We start from the raw sequence: 18,936 nt of genomic DNA, 5'->3' as shown, positions 1-18,936 counted from the left end.
ATAAAGATCACAGGCCAGTGATTGACAGAGCTTTGAGAAATACAAATAAAAAAATGTTTGAAATTTGTATTAGAGCCTAATGAGAAGACTGAATTGAAGCTTGGTGCTTTAGTCCTTAGAACATAGATGGTAAAAAAAAAAAAAAAAAAAGAGAGAAAAGAAAAAAAAAGAACAGAGATGGTAATATAAGCCATGTATTAGGATGAAACCACTAGAGAGAATGAGGGGGGAGAAATGAATCTAAGAGTGAACCTGTAAAAGGCAGGAGGGGAGAGGAGACACCTGAAGGTTTTGGAGGTAGGTGGAAGGGGCAGAGATGAGGGGTCACAGGATAAATACAGCTGGGAGGTCCAGGAAGACAAGAAGGAGGCCCCTTCCAGTGGAGGTTGTGGAGATCTTTGGTGAAAACAATGAGAATCCTCATTCTGAGGAGATGGACGTGCAAGCAAGATGGACATGGGTTGAAGAGTGACTAGGCACCAGCAGTTAGTGTCGTCAGCACGCTGTGCATGGGAGGGTGAAGAGCAATAGCCAGCAAAGGGAGAGAGCTCTCATGAGATTCCCCTGGTCTCTTTCTTTCTTTCTTCTTATATGAGATGCTTAAACGACGATGGTGAAGATCCAAGAAAGAAGGGTGGAGGCAGAGGGGGGATGCATGAGCAGATGGAAAAGAAAGGACTTGGGACACAAGGACACAGAAAATGAAATAGTGAGCCTGTCAGCAGGTATCAGACTTGTTAGCTGAAAAAATAGGAATATCCCTTAGGGAACGAGCCCCCAGTTTTTAAATTTACATTCACTAGAGCTAAGCATGGAGTCTGGCGGAGAGTAGGCCTCCAGTCCTCATTACATCACAGGTTGGTAGGGACAGTTTCCAGATGATCCCATCATCAGCAGATGATGATAAGGCCGTATTGAGTGGATCGGTATGTGATCTGTGACCGTGTTTGTTCCATGTGCATTTCTAGATCATATGAGCAATTTGGCTTGTTAGACTTACTCTCGTGAGCCACCGCATTGCTTTCTTGCAGCTCTCTGCCCCCAGCTCGCGGAGGGTGACTTTGTAAAAACTCAGTTTTTGTATTTCCTCTTCTCTCGAGAGTGAACGTTCTACTTCTTGGGAATTTTGGATGGAATAATTAAATAATAATGTGAAGTGTGAAGGCGGTGGGTGTTTTGTTCCCTCCAAAAGGCCTGCCTTCATCAGAGCTAACAGAATAGCGGCAGATTGGGAGCTTTTGATTCCAAGGGAGAAAGTAATCTTTCTCCCTGGCAACCCCATCCCTTCACCAACCCCCTGCTCAGTAGCTGCGAGAAAATGAAACTACTTTTGTTTTGTTTTAAGTAGAGGTATAACAAAAGAGAAATTAAGTTGAGGAAGTTCTAAGAGAAGACAGTCCATGCTGCTTGAAAAAGATCTATATATATTTAAAGTTAAGACATACAGAATTAGAAATGTTCTAGCTGTATGTGCACTTAGCTTGACATTTCACTCTTTGATGGTAAAATTAATGTAGCAACATCCTTCTAAAGCATCTCTTTTATTTAAGTGTATTCGATTTTTTTTCACATCTTAAAGGTTGACAGGGATGAATTAATAATCAGTGCTATGCCAGCTATTCATGATGCTAATTTGAATTTTGACATAGCACCTCTCCCGGAATAATTTTGGTTTATTCGCGTTCTCGTTTCCATCATCTCCTGGTGAGGGACAAGTTACATGGAAGGTGTACTTAAAATAAGTTAACCCACACATTCATCCATTCAACAAATGTTTAGTGAGAGACTACTACGTGCTCAGCATAGCACGGGGTGTTTGGTATACATCGTTGAATAGAATAAAGATGCCTTCTTTCATGGCACTCACATAAATCAACAGATTGACTTACTAGAAGGTAGTAAATACTAGAAGGAAAAGGATAGGCAGCGAGAAAGATGGGGCAAGGACAGGCACGTTGTAGCAAGCGACCAAATGATAAGAAGTAGGAAGAGTAAGGGGTAAAGTAATAGGAGAGGGTGGTTAGCGAGATACTGAGTGTGACAGTATATAAAAGGCTGTGTGGGTCACTGAAAACACTTCGGCTTTCCCTCTGAATGCAATAAGGTTCTGAGAAGGTGTATGACCTGAGTTATGTTTTAAAGAATCACTCTGGCCATTATGCTATGAATAGATTTTTTTTTAAAGATTGTATTTATTTATTAATGAGAGACACAGAGAGAGAGGCAGAGACACAGGCAGAGGGAGAAGGAGGCTCCCTGAGGGGAGCCCGACGTGGGACTCGATCCCGGGTCTCCAGGATCACGACCTGAGCCCAAGGCAGACGCTCAACCACTGAGCCACCCAGGCGTCCCTATGCTATGAATAGGTTACTGGGGACAAGAATGTAAGCAAAGGCTATGTTGGGCAGCACTATAGGAATCTTGGCCAGAGATGATGATGGCTTGGATGAGGGTGAGAGCTGTGGGGAGTGATCATGATATAAAGGAAAACAAATCAAGGTTGTCCTACTATAAGGTAAAACAAATCAAGGTTGTCCTAGTATAAGGTAAAACAAACCAAGGTTGTCCTAGTATAAGGTAAAACAAATCAAGAACCGTCTGGTAGTATGAAACCCAGCTCTGCTGCTGTGGACGTGGAATCTTCAAAGGCCTCTCCCAACACACGTGTCACTCACACTTTCTTCATGCTGTGACTGTTCTCTGGCAACCACCATCCTAGGCTTCAGGCTTCAGGCACCGTGATGCTCTGAGGGAGAATGAGATGGCCATGCATACGGGAATAAGGTCCAGCTCCTGAGAAACTTTTTTAGCTGAGAAACTATTTTTCGTCCCAGGAGCTGTCGGTTCCACAACAGAGATCCCTGCTTTCATACTCACGGGGAACCATTGGAAGGACCTCAATGTTCAAACATCAGGGCATTTTTCAAAGGCTTGTTATTCGGTCTTAAATCATTCTACATGTAGAGTGCGTCAGTCTGCTATAGATTGTTTTTTTCTTTTTTCCAGTGTCTAGACTCCTTTATTTTCAAAGAGGCCTCTCTTCCAGATTCCGAGGAAAATGAATACTAGAAATGTTTTCTATAATCTTGAGGGCATCATTTTCTTTCTCTTTGATTAACTGCTGAAAAAGAGCCCACCTCTCCCTAGGAACAAGCAATCACATGCGGGTATAGAACATTTTAAATACATATAAAGGAAGAGACATCTTCCAAAGAGGCTATAGTCTATAGAAATAGTTTTATTACGACTTATATCCAGGATATGTTACTGGATATACAAATCTATAATTCTTATATACAATATAATATTGTATATTTAATTTGTAATATTTTGTAAAGTATTGTAATATTTAATATTTAATTCTTCTATCACTTGGTTCAAATCACTCTAGAGTTTTCTGCAAATATAGCTTGTCACTGGTTTTATATTTGTATGACTCAAAAGGCCCATTATTGAAGGCTTACGAAGCCAAGCGATAAAGAGGAGTCTGGTAGCTGTTTACTAAGAAAAAAGAAAAGAGAGTGAGTGAGTGAGAGAGAAAAATTCTTGTGAAGTTTTGAAATTAGCCATTATTTTGGCTCGGTCTAATTGAAGAAGCACACTCTGGACAGAAAATGAACTCTGGATACTCTGTTTCACTTGGGTAGTTTATATGTCCAGTCGCTCATAACACTCTTAACTGCTCTGAATTAAGATCATTGTCTCCATTTCTCAGGTGAGAAAACAAGATGAGAGAGGTTAGGTAATTTCCCCAAGTTCACAGAGCTAAGTAAATGATGAACGTGAAATGTGTACTTAAGTCTGGGATTCTGAATACTATGTTCTCTCTACCATGCCATGTGATTTCCTCTAAGTAGACAGTTAAGATGGAAGAAATTTAAACTGTACTTGGTAAGCGAAAAGGAAAGTCCATATAACACCCAGTTGGCCAACACCATAATCTCAAAAGGAGGATCTTTGTTATCAATTTGAATATAAGGATTTTTGTATGGTAAAGCAAGAAAAACTCTTAAGACATGAAATTCTTCTTTCACTTGCCTCAGGGAAGGAGTTATTTATAATTTTTTTTTTTTTTTAATGAAAGTCACAGAGAGAGAGAGAGAGGCAGAGACACAGGCGGAGGGAGAAGCAGGCTCCATGCACCGGGAGCCTGATGTGGGATTCGATCCCGGGTCTCCAGGATCGCGCCCGGGCCAAAGGCAGGTGCCAAACTGCTGCACCACCCAAGGATCCCCGGGAAGGAGTTATTTAAATGTCTATTTTTTTTATGTTTCAGAAAGATTTTCTTGATTCTATCACTCCTGCCCAGAAACCTTTCTTTAAAAAAAAAAGTAAATTAAATTTAGTTAACATATAGTATAATGTTAGTTTCAGGGGTAGATTTAATGATTCGTCAGTTGCATACAATACCCAGTGCTCATCCCATCACGTGCCCTCCTTCATGTCCGTCACCCAGTTACCCCATCCCCCACCCACCTTTCCTCCAGCAACCCTCAATTTGTTTCCCATAGTTAAGAGTCTCTTATGGTTTGCCTCCCTCCTTTTTTGTCTTATTTTATTTTTCTTTCCCTTCCCTTCTGTTCATCTGTTTTGTTTCTTAAATTTCACATATGAGTGAGATCATATGATATTTGTTTTTCTTTTCTGACATATTTCACTTACCATAATACCCTCTGGTTCCATCCACATTGTTGCCAATGACAAGATTTCATTCTTTTTGATGGCTGAGTAATATTCCATTGTGTATGTAGACCACATCTTCCTCATCCATTCATCAGTTGATGGATACCTGGGCTCTTTCCATAGTTTGGCCATAGAGGACATGGCTGCTATAAATAGTGGAGTGCATGTGCCCCCCACCCCCTTTCAAATCACTATTTTTGTGTCCTTTGAATAAATGCCTCATAGCTGCACAGAAACCTTTCAACCAGTCTGTAATAGTCGCTAAAAAGAATCTAGAGATAATAACATCATAATCGTTTTCCTTCTCTCTTCTATCTAGGTAAAAAATGTATTTTTAAACAAATAGTTGTTTGAATTAAGGCCCATTTAAAACATTCTACACGTTATTTTCTCCATCATAGCTAATGTTTATGACCTTGGTCTAAATTCAAAGGCCTATTGATATTTAACACATCCTGTATCTTCTTTAGTCATGGTCAATTTTATTCCCATGTTCTTTACCTGTAATTTAAAACAAACATATTTGAAGTAAGAAAGCTCTTTGGAAATTGTACTTGTGTAAAAGCATCTTTTGTTATGTTTCCCGTGATGATTTGCAAAATACGTGTATCTCATTAAACTGTAAGGAAAAAAGTAATCCATGGTCCAAAATTTTGGAAATTAATTTACTAAATTTACCTTCTTGGATATTTTAAGCAAGTATATGCATATTAAAGTATGTCACAAGTCCTCTAGTGAGAAACCCCAAATTTTCTTGACCATGGTATATCTTGCCTCTTTTTTCATAGTACTCCGTGGAATAAACTTTAGCAAATGCTGGTCTGTGGAAGTGTCTGCCTTACAACAATGATGCCCTCTATACCTGAGTATTAATCAGATGATTGTCCTATGGTGTTCTAATAATACTTTTTAAAAATATTAGTGATACAAACTTGAAATATTATTCTGCTAAACTTATGAAAGTAGCCACACCTAACATATAGGGCTTTGTGAATGTAGGGTTATAAAACTGTACAGTTTAATTGTAAAATATTTATGATTTTAAATTAAACTGATAGATTTCTTCTATACTTTTGCACTTTTGACACCATTGCATTTCTTAAGAAGTTCTATCTAGCTGAATTTTTACTTGAACAATGTTAACCAAATGGAGACCAGCTGTGTATAGCTTGGCAGGCATGCCTAAGTGTAAGCAACAACTGTGGTTGTTCCTTTATGTATGTTCAGCATCTCTAACCCCTTGAAGGATAAGCTCTGTGGAATTCACTGCTAGAATAGTCACAAACATCCTCCTTGCTGTATGGGCCTCCAATAGTACAGGAACTGAGAACTTGAGAAAATAACTGTCTAGGCTTTTAAAAATACAGAACATGACCATAAATGATATATAATGCCAAACTAGTCAATTATTTAGTTACCTATTTTAGACTAGTGGGCCACATCTAAGAATCTTAATAATTATCTTATTCAGAAACGTAGCTGATTCTCTGTTAGTAATATGAACAAAATATTCAGAACAATGGAATCCAATTCTAGGAATTCTTAAGAATTAGAATTTTGCTAAAAGTCCCATAAGTAATTGTGATGCACACTTAATTCTGCTTAAAAGCCTTTTGTGTGGATCAAAGATGCTTAAATTCTTAGAGACTGAAAGATCAAAGTAATTGCAAATTTGATAGCTCTGTAAGGTCATGGACTTGTATGATTTATATTCCATTTTTTCCCAGGATTTTCATAGGACCTAGCAGGTTGTAGGTACTCTGTAAAGCATGCTAGAAGAATAAGTGAATGAATCAATGAATGACTAGTGGCAACTGTCAGTGTTTTCTGTTCCCTCTGAGCAGGATCATGATAAAGTTCCCAAAAAGAATAACTTCAGATTCCTAACTGGCTCATGATTTTTCTGGTTGGAAATCTGGATCTTGACAACAATCAATGTTAAGAAAATGCACTAACTTGTATGGTGATTATTCTTGTATTGCAATGGCATTCTTACATTTCTATGAAGATTGTTCTGTATTAAGAACTTTTATTCATATAAATCCCCCTTAAATCAGTGACAATGATTTATGTGGAGACAAGGTGACAGTGTTTTTTGCTTTCAAATCACAGTATGGTGTGATGATATCATCAGCTCTGATTCTAAGTAACCGTGCCTGCTTTTCTATCCTTTGCAGCCAGCTGTCGCAAACTCTGATATCATGTTTATTAAAATTCATATTCCATGGGACACACTGTGCAAGTATGCAGAGAGGCTAAATATCAGGATGCCCTTCAGGTACTTTCAAGTTTTACTTCATTCTATCTCAATGTAATTAAGATGAATCCGTTTTTTTTGTTGTTGTTGTTGTTGTTTTGTTTTGTTTTGTTTTGTTTTGTTTTCAAAGCTTCAGAGCAATAAATGTAACTCTTTCTACAGAGCTGCTTCTTCCAAATGTTAGAATATCTTGGACACTTTTTTTTCCTTCTAATATGTTTACCAAATGTGATAAACCTTGTGGTCCCTTGGATGTTTTATGCCATTTTTAGATGGACTTGCCAAGAGGGAGGGAAAAATGGTTGTTCTCGGAATTTGACTTACAGTTCCCATGATTAGTCTCAGTTCTTATTCCATATGGGTGGTAAAAACTCTTCTGTCTCTGTGGAAGGCAGGAAGTGTGTGTAGCGTCCGTTTGTGAACAAATGCAGTGATTCTCTTGGCATAGCAGTTAGCAAGAATCATTCCTTGCCGTTCAACTACATGGTGCCTTAGCTCTGTCCTCAGCACCAGAGGATACATAGGAATGGGAGACCCCCACTCAAAGATTTTTCCATTTTCCCTATAGACAAAGATTGAATAGACATGAGTTTCCCTCTGTTGTGTATCTTGTGTTATATGCAGAATTATCACTTCCTCCATGTGAAATTCAATAGTGTTCCTACTGTGTGCGAAGAGATAAGCATTATGCTCCTTTGAAGCTCACCAGCTGATAAGAGGGTTTAAAAAGAGTAACAAGATACTGAGTAAAAGAGCCTCTAGATAATGATTGTGAATGTAAGAGCACAATTCGAAAATACAGAGAAACATCTCAGACCTGGTAGCTTGGAAGAGGCCAGTTCTGGTAAGAGTGCTGACAAGTCTTCCGGTTCCATGGTATTCAGGATAAAACATGAGATAGTGGTCCCATCTTTCTAGTCACTTGAAAAACCCCAGGCTTTGAAAGATGCAAACACAGCCATTGTCCACGAAACAGAAATTGATGAAGCATTGGCAACTACCGAGGAATCTACAGACAGTATTAGAGTTGAATACCTAATTAGCTTGTATTCAAACCTAAGAGTTTAAAAGTTCTCTTTAAAAATGATATTTAGGAGATAAGCAAATAAAACCTCAAAAATCTTGGCCAAGAATAGTGGTAATGACAAAATATAAAGCAAAAGCTGATAAAGGAAAGAAAAGTCTAATCCTTCAGCACCTTATACAAATGATAAGTTACCTAAGAGGACCCGAAGTCGGTATGTTTCTATGAAAGGTGGTTCTTAAAAGAAGCAAATAAGGGCCTATGAGATGTTATGTGTGTTATGATTAACTAGTGTGAGGTCTGCAAAGGACAGCTTTCAACTCAAGTCATTATATCGAACTAAGCTAGAGAGCACAGCTGGGTAAGTATACACTTGCACTAGTCTGTACATCCCTTCACTTCCGAGCAATTCTTCCCTATTGACAGCATGTCACTTTCTAAGAAGTCTTGAAATACTTACTTGGGACTTATTACAAGATGATAACGGGGGAATATTTGCCATTTACTCTGTCCAATTTCTTCTTGCTTGGATTGTACCTATTCATGGGGCACAGAATCATGCAGAATTAAAACTGTGATAAATTTTAACCTACAAAATTAGTGAAGAATTTTATAAGAGGTGACATTCAGACATTTCACAGATATGGTGAATAATCGGATTTGTTTATTATATGGTTCAAATCACTCTTCATAAAATATTCTGAAACTCAATTTGGAAGTGTATTTTTTTTTTCTGTGAGCCCTAAAACCTTTTATACCCTCCACTTTTATCTTAATAAGATAATTGGAAAATGTGTAGAAACATTCCCTGAAGTACTACTTACAATTGTGGAAAATGGAAATACCTCCTCTGTTCTACAGTAGAGGAGTAAATTAGAATACACCCTCGCAACAGAATATAATTTACAAAATGAATGGGTATAGGATTTCTTAATGACTTGGGGAAATAATAAATAATAAAATTTAAAGTTGTATACACTATGTTATGTAATTTCTAACGGTACGAAATGCATAGAAGTGAAATAGGAATAAAATAGAATATGCTAAAAATAACTGCTCCTGATAGGTGCAATTGTAGGTACCTGTTATTTTATTCGTATTGAAAAAAATCTGCGTTTAATGAATTCTAATTTGACTGCACGATGTAAACACGGGATACAAGGGAAGTATGACACTCAAGATGACCTAATTTCTGATATCAGGGTTAAATTTCCCCCCAAATTTCCAAATGAATCTTAACTAATGAGGTGCCTCTATCCACCCCTCATCCTGTGATTTCACCATTGTTTCTAAAAAGAATTGTAATTAAATTCATGCACAAACTAATTTCCTTGTAGATCTAAAAAGAGGAAACCCTTGGAGTCTATCACAAAGTGTCCCATTTCTATGGATTTCAGCATTCAGGTTCTGTTCGGACTGAGTGAACATTGTGTTAAAACACTTATCTCTTGGGAATCCCTGGGTGGCTCAGCGGTTTACCGCCGCCTTCAGCCCAGGTCCTGATCCTGGGATCCTGGGATCGAGTCCCACGTCAGGCTCCCTGCATAGAGCCTGCTTCTCCCTCTGCCTGTGTTTCTGCCTCTCTCTCCTCTGTGTTTTTCATGAATAAATAAATAAAATCTTTAAAATAAAATCTATCTCATCAGAAAGGCTGCATATTATCCTCCTGACCTCCTCTGGACTTTAAACAAAACAGTCGTTGGCCAGGGGTCTAGAAGATTTTGTTCCTTTTGTGCTATACCCAAGGAGGAGTTTGACACAGTTTGCCCTAGATCCCCTCAACGGCGCTTGTTATGAACGATGAAGTGATGCCTTCAGTGAAAGAACAAGTTATGAATATAGTGTCAGTCTACATGTTTGCTTTACTGCAAGTATTTGACATTCGAAATTCAAAGATTTCTTTTTTACCAATTCACTTTCAAAATATGTTCATCTGCAGCAGTCTACAGGGAAAAATCTTACAAAGACAATGGCATACTTTTCATATATGAAGACAGTTTACAATGTCATACTTTTCATATAGCTCTTTTCACCATCATGTTAGATTTTACTAAGTTTTAAAAATTGAAGGTCTGTTTGGAGCACATTGATCTCCTTTCTGTCATTGCCTCCTTTCAGGCAAATTTTGAGAAACTCAGTGATAGACTGATCAGTACTCTCATAAATTTAATTTTTTTTAAAAATATATCCTGAACTTACTTCCTTTGTTGCTTTTTCTTAGAAATTCATTAAAAATAAAAAACAAAAACAAAAACACTAACAGTTCCCTTGCCAGACTGTGAATGTCCTTGGTTGATATAAATTAGAGCTTAGGTCTTCAGGCTGTGTGCCATGGTGTTCTGACCTGGGATGGCTTTTGAGGAAGATGTTCTTTTCACATAGCTGGGGTTTTTTTCTTTTTTCTTTTTTAAGATGATATTCTTTTTTTTTTTTTTTTCCTAGTAGATTGCATTTGAAAGCACGGTGCTGATACATCTAAGGAAAGAAATATGAAAGCCCTGAAGTGTGTGCAATTACTCTCTCTTCTTGATATTGTGGCTGAAATTTCTTCTTTATAGTATGTTTTTTTTTTTTTTTAAGATTCATTTTTTTTGAGAGAGAAAGAGTGCACACACGAGGGTGTGATTGGGGGAGGGGCCGAGGGAGAGACTCCCAAGCAGACCCCCTGGCTGGGTGCAGAGCCTAACATGGGGCTCAATCCCACAGCCCCGAGATCAGGACCTGAGCTGAAACCAAGAGTCCAGACATTTAACCAACTGTACCACTCAGGTGCCCCTCATAACATGTTTTTTTTTTTTTTTTAATAATGTGTACATTTGCTGCATACTAAAACTTATGGAAAATGCCATTGAAATTCTCGTGATTTAATAACATAAATACTAGGAAAGATGCAACATTTTCCAAAATGTATCAGAGGAATACTAGTTCCACAAGTTCTTAAGAGAAAGATATCCTGTGAGCAAATATGTTTCTGAATTTCTGAGTTAAACAGTAGGTTTATTTACTGTAGGAATTTTTAGAGAAGCTTTCTGCCTTTAGAATGCGTTACAGTCACCTGGGAGACTTAGTAAACATGAAGTTCCCTGGAGGCCTCTCCCCAGAGATTATGGCATCCTAATTCTGGGACAGAAGATGTAATTTTGATCATTTTTATACATTCCAAGGGTTGGTTATACAAAGCACTCTTCCCATTTGATGTTTTTTTTTTTTTTTTTTTTTTCCTGGGCATAATTTATTTATTTATTTTTTGCATAGGCATAAATTAGAATCTGGAGATAAAAAATTCAGAACCAATAGTGCAGCATTTTTGACAGGAGAGCGCAAAACAAAACCTAGTTGTCTGGGCTGGGGCTGGTGCCCAAGGACCACAGGTAGCCTTGGGCCTCATCTTCCTTCCAGCTCCCTCCCCTAGGAGCCCATCTGGGGATCAGCCTCCACAGTAGCCCCTCTCAACAGCCGGGTTACAAGGAACTGAAATCAGCCAGTGCCCCACAGAACGGGGCTAGGAATCAAGCCCAAAGCTTTTCAGTTAAAAAACAGACCTTGAAAAAATATATACATAATACAGCAGGGCCTGCTGGGTCTAAAAGCCATTTTTTTAAATTTTTTTTTAATTTTTATTTATTTATGATAGCCACAGAGAGAGAGAGAGAGAGAGGCAGAGACACAGGCAGAGGGAGAAGCAGGCTCCATGCACCGGGAGCCTGATGTGGGATTCGATCCCGGGTCTCCAGGATCGCGCCCTGGGCCAAAGGCAGGCGCCAAACTGTTGCGCCACCCAGGGATCCCCAGATTTTTTTTAATCTTAATATCTTTTATCTTTATCTTAATATGTTGGTGTTCTTGGGAAAACAGTTTGACAAATACTGGAACACAGAGTTTTCTTGGAACATTTTTCAGATCAGTTTAAATAATAGATGTAACATTAATTCCTTAGTAACTAACTTCTCATTTATTTCTAAGGAACACATGAAATTTGGCATAGCCATTGCTTTATAAAAAGAGAATGCTATACAAACATAAACTAAGTGGCAAAGCTTTTCTATGATGGCCGATTCAGTTTCCAGTTGTCAACTGGTATCACATTTAAGAACATATATCCTGCCTTAAAATTAAAATATACAATAATAAAGACCTTAAATAGAAAAAACATATATCTCTTTCTAGGACAAGAGGTTTTAAAAGATTTATGCATAAAAAAAACTTACACATGCTTGACTATCCCATGTATTTATTCAGCATTGGAAACTACATATTAAATTTCACAAAGAAAAACTGCAAGTTTATTCAGAAAAAAATATTAGTTATAACCCTGCTTTGCCTGCAAACAGTTTCTCCTTACTGTATGAATATGAATCCTGAACATTTTATCTAAGTTCTCTACTTAGATGTATGTGTAGAATTTTATATACCTAAATTTTCTAGCTATTGCCTTTTTTGATTATCATTCCAAAGAAAGTATGGCCTACATATTAGACTTGATGTTTCAAAACTACCCAAGGAAATTTCAGAGGGTTAAAATGCTTCAAATTTTCTTATTTTTTCCCTATCAGCAGGGACCTAACGTATGTCTTCCACATTCCAGAAATATTAAGTTCTGCTTTCATTATTTTTTTTTTAATTCAAAGGTGGTTCCTAGTCCTTCTTACCCCTTTCAAATTAAGAGTCAAACGTATTTTAAGATGTTTCAGTCATCCCCTGGTTTCTCAGTTTGAGTTCCTTTTTTTTTTGTTTGTTTGTTTGTTTTTGTTTTTAAGATCCAGGGACTCCAAGATCACGCCCTGGGCCAAAGGCAGGCACTAAATGGCTGAGCCCCTCAGGGATCCCCTCAGTTTGAGTTCCTTAATGAGATTCTTAAGCTTCTCCCACAAATACATTAAACATCAGATTGCCGGGGGGGGAAGCAGGCTGATATATTTTAAATATTAAGAATAATCTTTCTATCACAACTGAGATTAAACTTAGACCAATTTTGTATGCAAAGGACACTTCACTCAAAAAGAAAACAACATGGAAACAGGCAGCCCAACATAGGAAATAGGCCCAATCTCCTATGGAAGATGGTCCGTGATCTGTTACATAATGACGACTAAATAGGGCAAGACAATCTGTGTAGAGGAAATTCAGGAAGAAGATGGGTTTATATTCCAATGGGGATTGAATTCTACATGCATACAAATTCCTGTATAATTGATAAATGAAGGGGAGGGATTTTTAAATGAGTTTAGCATAGACATGGCAAGCCTTAAGATTCCATATTTGAATTTAGTATTGAGGTATGGCAGGGACAACTGAAAAAAATCTTTTTTAGCAATATGACTAGTGTTTGCAGTGAAATATGGTAGTTCAGAAGGTTTACAAGTTTTCTCAGCAGTTAATAACACAGTTAGGACCAAATATTGATTGTCCAAACTCAGCTCTGCTTTCTAGATGCCACACAGGGAGGAATTTACTGATCCTCTGGAACGGGTTTTGATGGGTGGGGATAAAAAAGGCATTTTAGAAGAGACTATGAGATTTCTGAGCTCCAAAATGAGGACATGGTAAGAATCTTTTGGGAGGTGAATTAACCTCTGTCACGAATTTTTAGATTCTCCAAAATCAGACATGCTACACACCTGCTTAAAACACTCAGTGTTTTGCATCCATTGTTTTTCACCTAAAACCTTAGAGTCAGTGGTATGACCCTTCATTATCTGTGCCATGTTCATCATCCCTGCCAGTTCTTTTATATCTATTTTCAACTTGCAATTCGTACTCCAGAAAGCACCAAAGTGGCTGCAGTTTCCTGAATCTTAAAATACTTGATGTTGCTCCGTAACCATTTCTTGTGCCGCTACCTCTGTCAAGAATACCGTGTCCCAAGTACCTTATTCAGAGGATGACTCCCACTCGTGCTTTAAGATTCAACACAGATAACACATTGCTCTGGGAAAGTTTTCCTGACTCCTTTCTCCTTCTTCTAGAAAAACTAATCGAGATCCCTTCCTAGGTACTTCCATAGCACTCTCTGTTTTTCCTGCATCATCACATTTTATTATAACTCTCACTTTTCTAATCAACTGTAAAGCAAGTTATTTTTTCCCTAAAGTTTTAATAGTTATACCTTAACAGAGCTTGCAAAATAATAAATATTTATTACATATGTCTTTAGATGGATAGAAATATAAATAAATGGATGGATGGATAGATGGATGGATGACTTCATATAACATATAAGCAAATAATCCAGTTAATACACATTGTGTAGCAGAAGGCAGACAAAAAATGGAATTAAAAATCAAATATTCAAAAGTGTTCTATTGACTTATCCAGGTTTTTTGTTATTAGCAACTTAAAGTCTGAAATTAAGACAATGTACACCTAGAATTCTTACTATTACATCGACTTACTTCATGTCTTTCATGGATGTGTGGAAGTTAGAGGGTTAATATACTCACTATGATCAAATGTTGTCACTCACTGGTTTCTCTTTTTTTCAAGTGACTCTCTTCAACTGCTTCTATTATTTTTCAGGAAAAAATGCTACTACACTGACCGGAGGAGCAAATCAATGGGCAGGTCAGTGGGTGATGTGTAATTTGTTTACAACCGATTTGACATTTGGGAAAAAGCAAAAAGAAAACATTCAATTACCCATATCAGCAGTTATAAATTTTAGGATGAAAGACTTTGTTGGTTTCTTCAAAGATTTCTAAAATGACTTATGCCAAATTTAACAATGTGAAAATCAGATAATCTCTTTTTTTTTTTTTTTATTTACCATTTCAATTCCTACAATCCTCTTTTGATATAATGTGACAGGAAGATTTTAATTGCAAGGTAGCATCTTAGGAAAGATTTTAATTTATAAAATAGTTATAAAAGCAAGATTGATGAGCAGATGAGGACCCCCTAGAATAAAAGTAGAACAGACACCCAGCAGAAACCCTGTGGATCATTCCGTGTAAATTCTTTGACAGAGGAGGTCAAGGAGAGGCCAGCATCCAGAGTGATGAAGTGGTTTACCAAGGCCACACAGCATCTTTTGAATCCCAGGCCTACTCTTAGGTCACCAGCTGAGCTGCCTCTCTTTTCCGAATATTGAAAAGAAGCTGTTTTTCAAGAGCTTCATCCCAAAACTTCTCTTTACCTGTTGTGGTTAACAGTAGCTGTGACAAAGGAATTAATCAAGCCAGAGCCCTGAGACAGAAAAAACTCTCCCACCTGAATCACCTTGGCCTTGTTTCACTGAGGAAAATGAGCTTCCATTTAATGGACGCCAAAAACAAAAGGCTTCTTATACTTGGCTATTTTTCTGCTCATTTCAAAAGAATTAACTAACAAAAGCAAAATATGATGGCGTGTACTGAATAATTCTGCAAGATGTTACCAGTCAGAAGGACACAAAACTAGAATCATGTAGTATGAACCTCAGAACATTTTAGGAAAGGATTTTATAAATCCAGTTCCTTACCAAAGAGAGTGGCTGAATATAAGTAAGAACTTTAGAATAGGAAAAATTTTGATTTTAAGAGAGGAGAATGTTGGTCTCTCTTAAACATTAAATTTAGATGTGGTAGGAACAGGTGACAAGAAAAGTAAATAATGGAGGGAAAACTTGAAATTAGAATTAATGCGAAAGAAATGAGTTCTTAAAAGTATCTTTAAAATGCTAAAATTATTAATGATGCTCCTCAGTCAGGTCCCATTTTTCTCTTTGTTGGGTCATGCTCAGATTTAGAATGAACTTTGATCATTCCCTTGTGCATATTCGGTCCTAGTCTGTATAGCAAGTTTCCAAAATTATTTTTATATAATAAAATAAAAGTCATTGGAACAGATAATATATGAATTTATAACTGCAGAGGGTTCTGTTTGTTTTTCTCTGCATGTACCTGCATCATGTTTGATGGCATCGACAGAATGTCAGTGGGTTAGGTTCAGTGTGCTCCGTAGAATGAGTGGGATTTTGCTACTGTAGAATTAGTGGGTTTTCTGATAAACAAGCATCTTTCTTCCAGAGACTTGCAGAAGAATAAAATCCTATAGACTAAAATAGCAAGAAATTTCTACATAATATTATATAATCGCTTTAGAGTGCACTTGTGTTTAGAATGCAGGATAAACGTGTACATTAAATTGCAAAGAAAACACTTTTAATTTCTTCTATTTTGATCAAACTTAAAAATAAACTAGAGAACTAAACACTATATTATGTATCATAATGTTTTACTATCTTTGATGTTTATTATTTTTTCTGTTTACTTTCATGAAATGAAAATTCAGTTATATGTTCCAAGTAATCACTAAAATACCTGAAACGTTACTACAGCCTACCTCTTTACAGTTTACTTACGACAAATAGTTTTCTTTGGTCCTTGACTTTTGGATGCAAACGGGAAGGGTAGCAAATAATTAGGAAGGGTATTCATAAAAGTATATGACATAGTGAGCTGAGAAGAAGAATGTCACGTTGTTTGCTTGAGTTTAGAGTTTCAGTTAAGGAAATGCTTGGTTTTGATTTCCTTTTTTTTTTTTTTTTTAACTTTAACTTTGGAGAAAAGTTTAACTGTCTCCTCTTCCCCGTGTGTGTGTGTGTGTGTGTGTGTGTGTACTGATGATCACCGTTATAAAATTTTAAAACCTCATTTGTAGACAATTGGCAAGAGAGAAATGAAAGTCAACTGTGTGTACTTAGATTTTCCCTGTGCTTTTCCTCTCTTGAGGTGGGAAAGATGATTTGTGTGTGGGTGTTTTCGACCAGTAAACATCAGGTGATGTAAGGTACAGGCAATTCTCCAGCTGTTGAAGATGGTCATTTCTCCGGGCAGCTGTCGTTCTACTCCTGCTGCTATCATTTGTTGACAAAGCACTTTCACGTTCAGTTTTCCAGTCATCCTCAAAATGACCCTTCAGGGCAGCAGAACACAGAATAACCGGTTTTGCTGACCAGGGAGAACCAGTGACTGTTGGCACCGCTGTCTACTGGCCTCTTGCCTCATCCGCAGTATTTCACAGCAGCTTGGGTGGAGCTTGAGCCCTGACCACGTTCTTTTGGCTCTCCTCTCCAAGTTTCTTTTCAATTTCCATGGAATTCTCTGCTTTCCCTTGATTTTGCCCCAGCAGCGTAAAGCTCCATTAGAAGTCATCTTCACAGTACGTCATGAAATCTTGAGTCCACCAGATGGCCAAGGTGACAAGGATTTGCTGGAGTGTGGATCATGCATTAGGTCCTGTTGGTGACATGTTGGTGATACTGGTAGTAGTAGACGGAGTAGTAATACTCTCTTTCCTTACGATTATCGTAAACCTTACTGAGTGCCCGCTGGGTGCTGGGCACTGTGGATTCGGGCATTCCATATATAGTTCTCAAAATAATCCCTTCCCTTAAGAGATGAGAACATCGAATAAGAACCAAGGAAATTGAGTAATAACCCAGAACTTTGCATCCCGTGATTCAAATCCAGGCCTGACCACATTTCACTATCAGAATCCTCTACTTCTCTGTAGAAAGTCCATATGAAAAAAATCTAAATTACAAAATGTTTATTTCTGTAAAAAATCAGTGATGATCTGAAGCCCCGTTTACTGTTTAAATGTTCTTAAAATTTACCTCCGCTTCTAGGATGTTTGTACTAGTAGGTCAGCATTTCCTAAGTGCAGTCGAAAACATATCCTTTCATTTGATCCTTCTGGCACCTAGTGAGGTAAGACAGAAAGAATCATGTCCTCTTTCTAGAGATAAGGAACCTAAAGCTCAACGATTGAAAATGTTTGCCTCGATTTCAGTAACTGGCAAATTCAGTCCTGGAAGACTCCTCCTCCACCTCCTACCCCAGTGTTTTCCTCCCTGTGCCAAGTTTGAAAAGCAGGAGTGATGGCTAGCTCATCCATTCAGTGATTTATAAACATCCATACACTATCACTGAAATACGGAGATGCTCTGTGATTTCAGAGGCTTTTGTTATCATGAGAAGAAGCAAAATGAACACCTCAGATATTGCTGATTTATTATTTTAGGCTAGAAAGAAACGCTTGGGTCCCTCTAAAACCAAAAATGACTTGACATATATTTAATAACCCATCCGGCAAAGGAAAGGTCCAGACTCTCCACATGCTAAACTGCCCATCAGGAATTGATTATTATTTCAAATTATGCATCGTAATTTTAGCATAATAGACTCAAGTGGAATAATTCCCAAGATACACTATTAGTGGCCTGCACATTGCTCCACTAAATTTTTTAAAGTTTAAACAGAGTTGACCAAACAGATATGAAGATGCATTGTACTTGCCTAGGAAACTTTCTTATTCTGCTACTTTCATTCTGACTACTGCAGAAGAGGCCCAAATGGACAAAGATGGAATCTCATGAATGGTGTGTAAATATTGAAGTTTGGAGGGTTTTTTTTTTTTAAGTAAAAATGCAATTATAATTACAGTTACTCAGAATTAAGTTTTCAGAATCAATCTCTTTCGTTTACTTGTTTTTCTTTGTAAAGTAAATATGATTCCAATCAGTATATACACTTAAGAACTGGGTTATGACCATAATCTAAAGCTGAGACCAAGGTATCGTGATATAAGATTTCCTGAAACAGTATCTTACTGTCATGTGCGTGGTGTCTGTACTAAACCCATCACTCAAAGTGTAGCCAGTGGATAGCAGCGTGGACGTCCCTAGGAGCTGGTTAGAAATGCAGACTCTCAAGCCCCGCCCTCGGCCGACTGAATTACCTTTTTAACCAGATCTTCAGATGATTCATGTGCCCATCAGAGTCTTAAAAGTACTGCAAAGACTCTTTGCCTCTGTTTGTTAATAATCAAGTTTAAAATAAGACACCGAAAAAAAAAAAAAAAAAAGACACCGAGGGCGCCAGGGTGGCTCAGTCGGTTCAGCCTCTGACTCTTGATTTCAGCTCAGGTCGTGACCTTGGGGTTCTGAGATGGAGCCTTGCCTGGAGCCTGCGTGGGGTGCTCTCCCTCCCTT

At 37.7% G+C, this 18,936-nt stretch overlaps 1 protein-coding gene across 6 annotated transcripts in view; it reads left to right on the top strand.

Moving 5' to 3' along the window:
• Positions 1–18,936, top strand: part of ANO3 (anoctamin 3) — a 395,575-nt gene that overhangs the window by 261,500 nt on the left and 115,139 nt on the right. For all 6 annotated transcript variants that reach the window (XM_041730536.1, XM_041730537.1, XM_041730538.1 and 3 more), the window contains 2 exons: positions 6,861–6,961; positions 14,481–14,525. In XM_041730536.1, the coding sequence (XP_041586470.1) occupies positions 6,861–6,961; positions 14,481–14,525 (146 nt within the window). The remainder of the gene's footprint in view (positions 1–6,860; positions 6,962–14,480; positions 14,526–18,936) is intronic.

Source organism: Vulpes lagopus, chromosome 15 (assembly GCF_018345385.1).
Source record: "Vulpes lagopus strain Blue_001 chromosome 15, ASM1834538v1, whole genome shotgun sequence".
Taxonomy (NCBI): Eukaryota; Metazoa; Chordata; class Mammalia; order Carnivora; family Canidae; genus Vulpes; species Vulpes lagopus.
The sequence above is the reverse complement of the archived record's forward strand: the minus strand, read 5'-3'. Positions and strand labels throughout refer to the sequence as shown.